Genomic DNA, 14,378 nt, shown 5'->3' with positions numbered 1-14,378 from the left:
AGAGAGAGAGAGAGAGAGAGAGAGAGAGAGAGAGAATGCAGAAGTCATGGAAATTTCAGAGCTAACCGTCGAAACTTTGCTAATTTTGAAGTCTTAGTATGGAAGCCTTGCTCTAGTTTTGGGAACCCAAGTTATTCATTTTAGGTTAGTGCGGAAGCACTGCTTAAATTCTCGTAGTTAATTTTGGTTTTTTTTATTATAGTGCGAAAATGTTGCTTAAATATTTGTAGTTCCTATTTATTTTCATGATATAGAGCGGAAGCCCTGCCCACATTCCCATAGTTGATTCATGTTTAAGGAATATAGTGTGGAAGCCTTGCCCATATTCCCACAGTTGATTCTTGTTCTAAGAATATATCTCGAAAACCCTGCCCACATTCCCATGGATGGTTCCTGTTCTAGGGAAATAGTGCGGAAGCCCTGCCCACATTTATATAGTTGGTTCTTGTTCCGGGGATATAGTGTGGAAGCACTGCCCAAATTCCTAAAATCAAAATCTAATTCTAAACCATAACATGGAAGTCCTGTCTAATATCTTGCCCAAGTGCCTGAAGTTTTGATTTCTCCAAGAAAGTGAGAAGAAAGTCAAATCTTTGCCCCTGAGTCAGGGGGAATTATTGAAAATTTTATTATTGTTATCAGTTGTTGTCATGTAAACATTAGATCGTAAATTCATTTGTATTTGCATGACACAGACCCCATCTCTGTATGCATCGTTTTATGTGTTCACCACATAAAATAACTACTTCTTTTATCATTTCATGCATTACTTTATGCATTTATACATTAAATGATAGTCTATTTTAACATTTCATATGTTATCATATGTGCTCCTCACATAAGATTACAATTAGAATCATCATTTTGTGAGACATTGCACACATATGCAAATGAGTTAGTTGCATTTTCTATCAATTTATGTAAATATGTACAGATGTTGTTGTAGAAACGCAACCTTAAAACGATGTAGAAGATAATGGAAAAAACAAAACAATCAATGCACACGGATTTTTACGAGGTTCGGTAAGGTTGCCTACGTTCCCAGTGAGATGAGATCCTGCTTCACTATCAATGGATAATAGGGTTACAGCGCTCGTCCTCACACCTCTCAGTATTCCTTGCATTACAGAGAAAGAAACCCTCGCTACAAATATATAGCGAAAAAAACCATAATCCAGAAAGTACACAATTGCCCTCAAATAAAAAAAATTCGAGTGGGGGGACACCCCCTGCTATGCAGGAGGGCCTCCTGCCCCCTTTGCAACCCCCACGACCAGCTAACTGACTAGCGGGACCGCCGTCTTGTCAGTCTAGGTGCTGCACCAATACTTCCTGGATTAAACTGTGACGGAATACAAGACATCATACACCAACAATTGTCCATTTCTCATTCTCGGAGAATTCTTCACCCGTACAATCTTCATTGCTTCTCATCATCATCTTAGGGTTGTTAGTAAGTTTTTAATTATAGATCAGAAAGAGATTGAGAGGAAGATATGCTGAAATTTATATTTTTCAACATTTCCATTATGGTAGAACTTGACTGCTATACAGATCAAATCAATGTAAATCATTAGTTTCTCAAGGGATTCCATGATTCCCATTGTCACCATCCTCAATTCCCAAGGATCTTAAAGGTGAAGTTGGACAAAGTTCATTGTTCAAAACGGATATGGATCCATGTCCAGGATCAAAGAATGGAGAAGTATAAGTTGTGGTTGTCCAGGTTTTGGATCTTGAAGATCTAGTTATCCACCATTTGATATTCCCTTGGATTTCTTACGACGGGATTTTAGGGTCAGATGTTGGATCTTGCAAAGTTGAATCTCGTGAGGGAGAACTGAGGAAACACGAAGGAGGAGAGAGGATAAAGCACAAAGGAGGGAGGAAGAAGGAGAAAGGAAGAAGGATAGAGGAAGCACGAAAAAGGATTTGTTCACTCGACGGCTTGACAGGAGAAAGGAAGAAGAAGAAATGAAATCGATTTTGGTATTCAGGGTTAAAACCCACCACACGGGTGGGTCATAAGGCGACCCGCGGTGTGATGGGTCGATATCCCAAATTCTAGGCTTCTTCAATCCTCACCATCTATCTTCAAACAACCACATGTCCCTCCCAAAAGACCCCACTTCACTTCACCGCAACAAAATTGAGTAGTGAATCAAGTTCTCGTACGCAAGAATGGTTTTCGAACGATTTGATTCACACAGATGAAATCCACCCAAAGAAATTATACCTGATTCTCGTATGAGGATTTTGATCCACTCTCAACAAAACTTCGCTGCATATGATTTTTTTTTGTATGAAAATCGACTGCAGCCGCGCTACATCAGTGCATTTAGCATCGGGAGGCTGGGCGCATGTCCAGACACTCTCAGTTGAATTGCCTTCGAATTAATGATTAAATCTGAATCTGTGTTCTTCGCGGTCTACCTTCACCTCAGGGCGACAGAAAAGATGTAATGGCGGTCTCGACTTTGTGCTGAGATGACTCTGGCTGAAAGCGGATATGGCTTCGGAGTTACTGCTATAATCAGATTGCAGTTACAGGTACAAATGTTACTCAACTCACGCTTGTCAAGCATCTTATGCAAACGTTCTCTCTCTAACAATCTATATACTCTCCCAAACACTCAACTTTGCAAAGAGACTTCACCCCTAAAGCCCTTCTTCCCTTGAATACTAATCTCAACCGAAACCCTTGAACAGCATCTTCAAGATTCTGCCCTATCCACCCCATTCAACTCTGAAACTCCACTCTTTCATCAAAGAATCCGCCATTTTGTACATCACCTGAGAAACGATTTCCTCATCCTGAAGTTACTTCTCGGCCATGGAAGGAAAATGCCCCATTCTCTTCATTGGCGTATTCCTCAACTCATTCGGCTATGCTAATCCTATTCGCAAATAAACGGGTCCTGTATCTCCAGTAACCCTTGTTTAGAGCAATTTCAATGCAACGCCATCATCAAACCCAGCTCCTGCCCCTTTCTCATTAGGTAATTTTAATATGGTTTCTCCCAGAATACTTCCCTTCCCGTGTGGCTGCTTTTCTCCTATCTTCACCTATCTTCACCTATCCCTTAACTTGATACTTTGGAAAACAGTCTTGTGTCAGTTTTTCGTTTGGAACTGACATTCATCGTCCAAGAATTTGGGGGCAACGTCTGGTGTTGATTCTGTACCAACTACTTGGAATTATAAGTTGGATTCTCAGAATTAGTTGTGAGGGCTATGGTATAGAAGTTACATGCCACATACTTGAGCTCAAATTTACTTATGACTTGACTTTCTGCAAGTAAAGGAAAATGTAGGGAGGTTAAATTAATTTTTAAAAAGAGAAGAAGAACTTCTGTAATAATGGTTGCAAAACTAACTTAAAATCTTACATATTCAAATCTAAGGAATTTGATTGAAAAGTGAAGTAAAATTCAATTGGTAGATTTAGCAATTTTTTTAGTTAGTTACACACTCATTATTGGCAATGAGTAGAAAGATTGATTTTGTTTTCATATTGATTGGAGCTGTTATCACTTTTTATCCAATCAGACAGAGCCTATGCGTTATTGCATATTTCATCTGTAATGAGTATCCTGATATCAATTTACATAATTATGGACTAGAGCTTGTCATATTTCTATTGCAGGCAGATGGTTTCCGATTTGCACATTGATTGGAGCTGTTATCAGTGGGGCTTCCTTGCTTCAAACACAGACTGTCACAAGCTTGCAGAATATTTACATGGGAAATCCCATTTACAATGGTACTAGTTAATCTCTGGTAGTTCACTTTTGACTTGCAAAAGACTCTGGTATTTGTCTCTTGAGTAAGGTTTTGCTAAATTTTGACTTACAGCTCATGCTCCAGGATTTGTTGGACCTGATCTAGGTTCTGTTTTGTATGGTGTCTCTAGCGTTATGGAATATCAGTCTGTTGACCTTTCTCATGTTAAGGGATGAACTTAGAGCTTTTTATTTTTGAATTTAATGGGTGAATAGGTGCTTCCTGTGGAAGTTCAGGCACTATTGAATGCTTGCTGTTCTGTAAGTATGTGGCCTTTGTAAAACACATGAATGGTATCAACCATTCAATTGTGTAATTTTCAGATAGCAAGGGTATAAAAAGCTTCATTTTGGTGTTTGACTTGGTGATTCATCAGAATTTTCAATACTCTGGTTTTGACTTAATTTGTTGATAACTTGAGACTTAGTAGTAGTTGTAAATACAAAGCAAAAATTTCAATTTGATAAGCTCAACCAAATTGACACAAAATTCTATTATGGGTCCACCCCCCCCCCCCCCCCCCCAAAAAAAAAAAAAAAAAAAAAAAAGAAAAAAAAAAAGAAAAAGAAAAAAAAAGGGTAGTGGTTTGGAACAAATTTTTGGCATTGCATGAACTTTTTTTATAATGATGGATGGAATGGGCTATACTAATGCGAGGCCATTCTGGATACCTTACAATGTTTGCATTTTTGTATTGAAGATTTATTTTATTTTCTTGCTCATTTATACTTTTTTACATTTCCATGCAACAGATAGAGTTACAACAGGAACTGCAAAAAGTTTGGTCAGCAGGCTACATAGCATTTTCTCAGATGACCTTCCCTTGGCAGCACCAGCTGCCAATTTAAAGGCCAATGAGCTTGATCTGGTATACTAGTATCCTGATTGATGTAACTTCTGCTATATTAGGATCTAGATGCATAAAATGTAATACTGTGTGGTCCTACTTATCATCAACTTAATCATGCTTTATTGTTTTTATCTAGGTAAGGGGTGTCTTACGAATGCTACAAGGATTCTCCAGTTCAGTGTTTTTCTGGGATGATGGAGGGCAAAATTTCTGTGCCACAAAAGAGATTTATGTGTCTCACCTTTCGCAGACAAGTCTCAGGGCCATTCTCAACCAGTTTATCTATGGTGCAACATGCTTCCAGCTGGTTGAGATTTTCGTCAAAAAGGTGGAGAGATCTTCTACAGGATCGCCTCCTACCTTGAAGGCATTTGCAAATTCTGTGTCTTCATGGCTTAAGGTATCTATGTCTCCAATTTTGTACCTGTCCAATTTTTGTTTTTCATTTTTCATTTTTCATAATGTAAGGAAGACTGATTTGTCATGTGTGGAACAGAGATTGCGTGATGTTGCTTTGAGGGAGGAAATGAAAATAGCTGAGGCTAATACTACAACCACTCCAACCATGCTGGGATTAGTAAATTCCTTATCAAGGTCTGCCTTTGACTTTGAGCATGTAAGCTGAAAATTATTATGATTGAAAATAGGAACTTGGGGGATAAAAGTAGTATCAGCTTTATGTTAGGGACTACAGTCAGTCACACCTTTGGATTTTCTGTATAGAGCAGCTCTTGCTCTCGTGGCCCAAGTCTAATTTTTGTAAAGCTGTAGCTTCCCAAATCTTTTTAGTTTTGGGTAGCAAACTGATACGTGCATGATTCATTCCCACATCATACATCTACCATACGCTGTATTTGCAACTAAGCTTATGATGTCTATTTCACAGCCTTTGCTCAAGTGCTGAATATCTACTGCAAGTAGTGCGTGTAGCGATACCCGATGTTTACCATGAGGCTGGATCTTCTGTTCCAGCTGGTGAATTAGCTGTTCATATCCTTGACCACCTTTACAAGGAGTTGAATGAAGTTTGTCTCGTGCAAGGTGGCGAGGTTCTGGAGATTTTTCAACCATGCTTGTGCTCTAAATTACTTCTGCTTTTGATTATATTATTCTATATGATTCTTATGGAAAATCCTTTTTTCTTGATTTCAGGGAGAATCATACCAGATGCTCTTGTATATATTTGTTGGGAGTTTGTTGCCATACATTGAGGGGCTTGATTCCTGGCTTTATGATGGAACTCTTGATGATCCATTTGAGGAGGTAATTGCATTTAGGTGTTTTATTTGTTGTCCTAAAGTTGAAGTTGACCATTTATTCGGTTTGTCATGTTAAATGGTGGATATAACGGGTTGTTGTCATCCCTCTCCAGGGATGCAACTTTGGTAGGTGGGGGATCCACTAAGGTTAATGCTGATTGCTGAGACTTAAATGGTTAAAATTGTAACCCAACCATGCTGAGGTGCTTGACTAAACCCCACTCAAGTCTAATTTGCATACAATAACTAAACATGGGTTGTATAATATTATTTATGTGGAGCAAGAAACATAAGGGAACTCCATCCCTATGGGGAAGGGTTAATTTTTTTATGGGAAACTATCTTTGATCTAATCAGCCAAGCCTTGACAGCAAGCATAATAGAAAAGGAGGTCGGGACAGCTGCATTATTTCTACCTATTTTAGTTACTCAAAACCTCAACAATTAATTTAGTAGGCATACTTTTGGAGTTTTGGTATCTTTGTCATTGTATTTTCTTTCTCATATTGGATTTAATTTAATTGGGGATTTTTTTTTTCCCCGGATAACTTGCAAATTCAATGTTCTATTTTTAAGATGGGTTACAACTTACAAGCCCAGATCTCTTTTTATTTGTATCTTTCCCTGGACTCCTGTAGAAGGGCTTGTAACAAATAATAAAGCTCATAATCTAATTGAGAATGTTAATTTCTTTGGTCCAAGGAAAGTAGGAATTCCCCCTGCTTAGCCAGAAAAGGTACAGAGGAGAAAGGAAAGTGTTGCACCAGATCCGAGGATCATAGTTGTCATGGCGTCTAGGTGACCCAAGGCATTGGAGGGGGCCTGGATGCCTAGGCAATGCCTTGACAACTATGCCAAGGATTGTAGCATCTTTTGCATATGTCAATGGAGTAACTTCATCCGTCAAAACTCCTTTATTTGGGAAAGAGGTCTTAGATCTGATCTACTATGATCTGATCTACTATGATCCTTGGATCTGGTGCAACACTTTCCTTTTTCCTCTGCACCCTTTCTGGGTAAGCAGGGGGAATTCCTACTTTCCTTGGACCAAAGAAATTAACATTCTCAATTAGATTATGAGCTTTATCATTTCTTACATAAAATTTCGAAATGGTAAACTAGCATTGCTACATTTATTTATGCTTTTGTTCAGGAGTATATAGTACAGAGGAATACTAATTAGCAATAGACAATTGGACTAGTGCTTGTCCAGCTAGCTGCATTGGTTAAAAAAAAAAAAAATTTGTCTGATGACTGGCTTATACAACATCATCACTCGAAAAGAATTATTCAAATCCATTTTTTTGTTTGTTATTGTACAAAGATAAATCTTTTTCTGCTATGTTTGGATCTATTGCAAAACTGTAATCCTTCTGTTAGAATTTGCAAAAATTGACTTTCGATATTCCTCTTCTTCAACCCATAATCATAACACTGCAGCTTAACATTCCTTCTATTGTTTCTGTTTCACTTGTTATTGTAGTTGTTCTTTTATGCCAATAATACAATCTCAATTGATGAGGCTGCATTCTGGGAAAAGAGCTATCTGTTGAGACCCTTACAACCCCAGAAGTTAGATCCTGGGCTCTCTTCTGTTACTTGTGCTGGTGATGGTGACAAAAAGGAAATGGCAGACAGAGAATCCATCTTGCTGTCCAGCTCAGTAAAAGGGACTGATCAGAATGAAGTGGTTCTTGAAGTCTGTCCTCTGTTCATGAGGGACATAGCCAAGGCTATTGTGTCTGCAGGAAAATCGTTACAGTTAATTCGGCATGTTCCTGGGGAAAATAAAATGATAGCTGATTGTGTTGATAGTTATGGAAGACATGTGGGTGGCAGTGACTTGAGCGGGATACTTTGTCGGAAGAGCATTGGGGGTTTAACATTGTCAGAAGTCTTCAGCCTATCCTTGGTGGGTCTCATAGGTGATCGTGACCACATCTCTATGTACTTAAAGCAGGATAGTCCATGGAATCCCGCATTTACCCATTTTCTCGAGTCTCGTACAACGAAACAGAAGCTGGCAGAAGGAAATGATGCAACTTCCCTAGCTTCTACTTGCTCGGAGAAGATATGGTGCAAGTTCTTAGATGATAGAGTGTTACAGAAAAAGGAGAGCTATTCAAAATCTGCAGTTGCAAAAATTTCTCATGAAGTGAAGGATAAAGATATAGCTCATAATTTTTTGAATGAATCACCTTTACTTCGGTCATTCTGTCCTGAAAATCCGGTCATCACTGTATGCCAAACATCACTGCTTGAAAACAGTGAAAAATGGAATATGTTGAACTTAGGTAGAAATTTCCACCTCCCTTCTTTAAATGATGAGAATTTACGAGAAGCTATTTTTGGTGTAAAAGATGGAACACCCTATGCAGTCAGAGGGACAGACTTTACTATGGGTTTTCAATTTGGTGAGTCTGAATATATTCGCTCAGAGGATGACGAAAAAACATTAGGAGAACTGTACTTCTTCCCAACCATTCTACCTTCTTTTCAGGTACTATGAATTAGCGTTATCAATAACCAGAATAGTTTTGCTGTCAAAGATTTTTCCTAGAAACTCTTGTGAAACTAACTTATTATTCTGTGACAGGAAGACTTGTGTATTTCAAAGTTCTTACCTTTCCAGAGAAACAGCACCTTGGTATCAAGAGTTCTCGACTGGATTGGAAGTTTTGAACTGAAGGCTACTCCCCTTCCTCTTGTTATTATGCAGGAATGCCTCATTGTCTACATCAAGAAACAGGTAGAGAGCTAAAGCTGGTTTCTGAAAAAGATCCTAATATGATGTTGTAGCCTTCTATCCGCTCAAAGTTTCTACATTCATTAATGTGCCAGGTGGATTACATCGGCAGGCATATCTTGTTAAAGTTGATGAACGGTTGGAGACTGATGGATGAGCTTGGAGTGTTGCGTGCTATTTACTTGTTGGGTTCAGGTATTGAATCCTATAGAATTTGGTCCATCTGGTTTGTTGATGGGAAAAAGGTTATTTACATGGCAAAAGTTTAGGGTACTTGTCGGGTGTTCCTATACAGAACACTTAGTTCTGCACTGTTGAAGGATGAGTTGGTACATAGGGCACACTCTGGATTGGTTATATGTGTTAAATATAAATTCAACCCGTCACACCCCCACCCCTCCCCTACCCTCTCTCCCCCCCACCCCCCCCCCAAAAAAAAAAAAGAAAAAAAAGAAGAAGATATTAGGGCTGTAGGAAGCCCTTCCTAAATGAGCCATAGAGGGAGCATACCGCTTGTTAATATGATGCTAATTTTTTTTTCTTTTTTGGGTGCGCCGTTGTATGTCAGGTGACCTGCTGCAGCAGTTTCTGACTGTTCTTTTTGAAAAGTTAGACAAGGGAGAATCCTGGGATGATGATTTCGAGTTGAATACGATACTACAGGTGCAGCGAATCATGTTTCAGTAAAAATGATATAATTCGTTACAGATACTTGTCTAATAGACCTAGTGGGCAATGTACTGCTGTGCCATTCATGCAGGGTAGTAAGACCCACTACTGGATCTGTTCCCCTACCATGGAAATGTACAGCAAAGACCGACTGGCTGAGTGATTTTGTCCTTTTCTGTGACATTATTTTTGACTGGTTGATATATTATTTGTAACTATCCAATGAATGTGAAGAGGCGTGGACATCCTATGAATTTCAGCCAGGGAAATATTCTAGCTGGGCCTCATTGAACACTCAGCTCTAGGTGCCCTGCCTCTGTATTGCATCTGCCAGTACTCTGGAGTACTTGATGTCTACTTACAACATCTGTTCAATTATATATATATATATAGTTCCAAGGTTGCTGATAATGGGAGACTTCTTGTTGAATGCAGGAATCCATTAGAAACTCCGCTGATGGAATGCTTCTAAGCGCACCGGATTCGTTGGTTGTGTCAATCACAAAACATCATGTTTCCAGTGGTGATGCTCAACATAATGCAGCTACCCTTGTCTCGACTCCACATAAAGGTCGCAACCAGTTGTTTGGGGTTGATGCCCTTGATTTACTGAAGTTCACATATAAGGTAGTTCTGGTATAAGGAGGCTGGTCCTTTCTTTTTACCTGTTTCATCACTGACAGTGCCGCAATTGCTTCAGTACAGTGACAATGGCTGCTTCATGGCAGCTAAGAGCTATTTAAGTGGACATGTCATTCATGTGATCATGTACATTGGGGTTACTTTTCAGCCAATTAGACATCAGGATATGTCAATACAATGCCTTGCAAACTGTTTGAAATTCAATTTTATAGTTCTATTTTAAGAACAAGTAACTCTTGAAAAAACTGGGTACGTCGTGGGCTATGTGGTTGAGATAGGTTACTAAATATGACAAGTGACCTATCCATGGAATTCCCATCTGTCCAACATTTAGAATGACAAATCAACAGTTTTCGGGGCAGAAATAGGTGATTCAGGCACTGTTGGTCCTGGATACCATTTTTATTTATTTATTTATATTTATCTTATTTTTTATTTTTATCATAAGTTGTTGTTGCATGTGATAGGTCTCTTGGCCCCTTGAACTTATTGCTAACACTGAGGCAATTAAAAAATATAACCAGGTATAGATTTTGCGTTAAGTTTTCACCTGAATGTAATGGATTGGATAATCATCTACTGTCTTGATTTACTATTTGTTTCTGATCATGTCGGTTGTTAGGTCATGGGTTTCTTATTGAAAGTGAAACGTGCAAAATTTGTTCTTGACAAAGCTCGGAGGTTGATGTGGAAGGTTGGTTGTGCTTGAAGTCTTCCCACTGTTCAATCTTTCACTGTAGTATGAGAGCTAAAAATGGATAAAGTCACATCTCAATTACAAGTCATTTAATGGGAGCTAGAGGCATTTAGTTTTCCCTCCCCATTTCTTATAGGATTCAAATTTTGTTTTATCTGTTGATTCTTTCTATCAGGGTAGAAGCACTGCAGCAATCAATCATAAGCATCACTGGTTAGTGGAGCAGAAGCTCCTTCATTTCGTGGATGCTTTTCACCAATATGTCATGGACAGGGTACAATATTGACATATCGTGTAGTTTTTTATGATGGAATTTCGAACTCTTTTAACTCCTGACAGGGATTCAATAAGCAGGTCTTTCATGGTGCATGGCATGAACTCTGTGAAGGTATGGCATCAGCTGGTTCTCTTGATGAAGTCATTGATGTGCATGAGGCCTACCTCTTAGCCATCCAGCGCCAGTGCTTTGTGGTTCCAGATAAATTGGTAGGGTAACTGTCTCAATTTTTTGCCGGGGTTTAGCTGTTTGGGATTTATTTATGTGCTCTAGTCTCTAGGAACTGGGATCTTACTATGAAAGAAATGAGGTATACTGTTGTCTGATAATCTGTTATGGAACTCACAGTGGGCATTGATTGCAAGCCGAATCAAGAACATTCTTGGGTTAGCTCTAGACTTCTACTCCATTCAGCAGACTTTAAGTAGTGGTGGAGGCGCACTTGCAATCAAGGCTAGATGTGAAATGGAAGTGGACCGGATTGAGAAACAGTTTGATGACTGCATTGCTTTTCTTCTGAGAGTAATCTTTCTATACATCCAATTATATTGCTTGCTTTACATCCTTTTTGTGACTCAAGCGACAACCTTCACATATGCTGTTTTACATTGATATGTCTTCCACAGTTCCTCTTGCATAAGTATAGTTGTTCCACTTGTATTTGTAGTAGCAGACATACCATGCGTGCATGCATATATACATGCATGCATGTACGCATACATAGCTAATTCTTGCCCCATATGTCTGTATAGGTCTTGTCCTTCAAGCTCAATGTGGGGCACTTTCCTCATTTGGCAGATTTGGTTACAAGAATCAACTACAACTACTACTACATGTCTGATAGTGGTAACTTGCTAACTGTCCCTGGTGCTGAAAGTGCTGTTTCTAAGCTGGGTAAAGGGCTCTCTGGTCAGGCCTGAGGGATAACAGTAGAGTGGCCGCCAGCCTGTCAATTATGGTTTGTAAATGCATGTTTATTTCTTGATGTCTGTTTATTTGAGTTGTACAGAACTTAGAAATGGATTTTCCTCTAGTGTTTTTATTGTGACAAGAATGAGAACAAGAACAAGCTCAATAGAACTGGAAGGTTGTCCTACATGGTAAAGAATACAGCAATTGAAGGGACGAAAAGGAGATTCAGCATGGTCTGCGCTGAAGAAAACAGCAATTACAGTGCTTTTAACCATGAAGGTTAACAAACTGTCCCTGATCAATAACAGTGTTTCAAGTATACGAATCTTGTAATTGTGATGTTTCAAGTATACGAATCTTGTAATTGTGGAAGACAGTTCTCTACTTGTCTAAATTTGCTGCAAATTGTCAGGTTGGTGGCAGTGGCACTACTGAAGGCTGGCACTGTAGGAATTCTCCCCTCCCCCTCGCCATTCTGTTTTTTGCTGTGTGAATAATGAGTTGCTATCTTGACTGTTAGGTAGTAAATCTCCTTAGTAGGTTACAAATCAAATTTGGTGGCTCATCATTGTATATCTCATCATGTATCTGGCTCTTCCTTTTGATTTTTTAATGGTTAATATTGGTTAAACATCTCAAATTTGTACACAAGTTGCATAATATTATGATTAAGGGTGTCAATATGGAACTGGAACCAAAAATTGAAACTGAACTGAATAAGTGGAATCAAATCGAATTAAATTTGGTTTCAATTTGAATATGAAATTTAGGAGCCGAATTTGGTTCAATATGTTTGAACCGAAACCAAATCGAATTTGGGTACTAATATATTATAGTATATTATTACATTATGATATTAATATATTATAATATATATTATTAATAGGATTAATATGTTTGTAACAAAACTGCTTACAAAAAATTTTGCAACCTTTCTTGCCTCTTTGAGCAATTCAGAATTGCTCAAAGAGGCTAGTAATTTGACTTTTTGACTGAGGCTTAGCTTGGATGAAGGCTTAACTTGAGCCAAAGCTACAATAATAACTGGAGCCAAAACCACAAAAAATTGGTTGCCATAGTTGAGGCCAAAACTACATTGTGTTCTCCACGTACGATATAACAGAACATGACACAGGTTTTTGGTGCTGTGCAATCAACGGGAGAAGTGGAAATCCAACCATCAAGATAGAGCTGTTGAGCTCTCTTTTAGAAATCCAACAATAGTGATTTTGAATCCCGTTTCAATGCCTGTTGATGTTTTCGAATCATATTGGTTTTTTTTTTTTTTTTTTTGGTAATAATCATATTGGATATTTCGTTTCAGGCAAGTCTAGCATGAAATTCAGAAGGTTCCGTATGAGTCCACGTGTTTCGAGTCTAGCTGCTACCTTTTCTCGATTGGAATATGGGTGAGATCAGAGATGCCATCATCGGGGCAAATGAAGCAATAGCTTTGGTTAGAACAAAGCCCAAATTAGCATAACCAAATGATTGGTGGACGACTTTCCTCCCACATTTGTTGACTCATTTTTGGGCAATTTCGTAAATTTTACCATTTTAAAATAATTAAATGATTATGAAAAAAAAAAAAAAAAAAATTGGGAGAGTGTTTCCTACCCTGGAGTGTAGCCTACTGTGCTGGTAGGAAACAACCAATGAATGCAGCCCCTCCCTCGAAAGGAATCATTTCAGGGGGTAGAGAGGTCCTTTCAAGGGAGGGAAGGGAAAATATAGACATAGGGGAGTGCTAACATAGGCTTTGCTCCCAGACAAAAAACATTTTTTCCCAAAACACTTGTACCAAATTTGAAAATAAAATAATAAATCACCTAAAAGGATAGAAATAAAAATGTAATAATCGAAAAAAGGACAACCGACAACAAACCAAAGCCTCTCACTTTCTCTTCCCTATTCCCTATAATAGTTTTAGATTCAATTTAGGTGTGTATACCATATAAATACCATGGAGTATCGTATTAATTTGAAGACCCATGAAATGATTTAATGACTTTATTTGAATAATATCTTGTCTTTTGGTAGGTCTTAGGTTGATAGATGTTTGTCATTTTCAAAATTTAAATCCATGGATGTAAATTTCACAAGAATTAAAAATTCAATGAAATTGGAAAAATTCCAAATCCATGGATTCAAAAATAACAAAATATAAGTCCATTTTCCCTAAATCAATTTTTTTTATTTAAATGCACACAAAGGTTGGCGGAAACAATTCTGTCTGTTTTTAGAAGATAATATTAATAACAAATTTTAATTCATTAAACAACTGGCCTATTAGCTCAGTTGGTTAGAGCGTCGTGCTAATAACGCGAAGGTCGCAGGTTCGAGACCTGCATGGGCCACTTAAAATTAATTTTTTTCTTTAAAATTTGTATATAATTTTTTTTTTCTTATAATGATATGGTCTGACTGCAGACTGCAAGTGCCCCTGTCCCACGTTGATTATCCACCACTGAAATTTTGCTTTCCGTCCATACCATATCCAGTCTCATTTCAATCCTCTTACGTCTTACCTATTTCCATATAAT

At 38.2% G+C, this 14,378-nt stretch overlaps 1 protein-coding gene and 1 non-coding gene across 4 annotated transcripts; both read left to right on the top strand.

Annotated features, from left to right (window-relative positions):
* The first annotated feature begins 2,109 nt into the window (after positions 1-2,109).
* Positions 2,110-12,408, top strand: LOC122084301 (gamma-tubulin complex component 5-like). Of its 3 annotated transcripts, none has more exons than XM_042652435.1 (19): positions 2,110-2,550; positions 3,647-3,763; positions 4,536-4,651; positions 4,770-5,033; positions 5,130-5,227; positions 5,520-5,682; positions 5,786-5,896; positions 7,376-8,392; positions 8,489-8,641; positions 8,734-8,833; positions 9,207-9,301; positions 9,743-9,934; positions 10,417-10,473; positions 10,572-10,643; positions 10,822-10,920; positions 11,001-11,132; positions 11,272-11,445; positions 11,676-11,881; positions 11,976-12,408. In XM_042652435.1, the coding sequence occupies exons 2-18, from the start codon at positions 3,742-3,744 to the stop codon at positions 11,841-11,843; spliced, it is 3,033 nt and encodes a 1,010-aa protein (XP_042508369.1). In that variant the 5' UTR covers positions 2,110-2,550; positions 3,647-3,741; the 3' UTR covers positions 11,844-11,881; positions 11,976-12,408. The 3 variants fall into 3 exon arrangements, 2 of the variants coding, with proteins under 2 accessions (XP_042508369.1, XP_042508368.1); XR_006141865.1 differs by having other exon boundaries at positions 2,111-2,550; positions 11,676-12,114; positions 12,248-12,408; XM_042652434.1 differs by having other exon boundaries at positions 2,111-2,550; positions 11,676-12,408.
* Positions 12,409-14,118: 1,710 nt separating this feature from the next.
* Positions 14,119-14,192, top strand: TRNAI-AAU. The gene has a single exon. It is a non-coding gene; the product is annotated as a tRNA-Ile (tRNA).
* Positions 14,193-14,378: the final 186 nt, after the last annotated feature.

Source organism: Macadamia integrifolia, chromosome 7 (assembly GCF_013358625.1).
Source record: "Macadamia integrifolia cultivar HAES 741 chromosome 7, SCU_Mint_v3, whole genome shotgun sequence".
NCBI classification, from domain to species: domain Eukaryota; kingdom Viridiplantae; phylum Streptophyta; class Magnoliopsida; order Proteales; family Proteaceae; genus Macadamia; species Macadamia integrifolia.
This window is presented reverse-complemented; position numbering and strand designations above follow the sequence as displayed.

Bases quoted from the DNA above. Each gene is read 5' to 3' on its own strand.
- LOC122084301 (XM_042652435.1), top strand. From the start codon at position 3,742: ATGGGAAATCCCATTTACAATG. The intron at 5,897-7,375 runs GTAATTGCATTT...TTGTTATTGTAG, and splicing joins TTGATGATCCATTTGAGGAG to TTGTTCTTTTATGCCAATAA. The intron at 11,446-11,675 runs GTAATCTTTCTA...ATGTCTGTATAG, and splicing joins GCATTGCTTTTCTTCTGAGA to GTCTTGTCCTTCAAGCTCAA.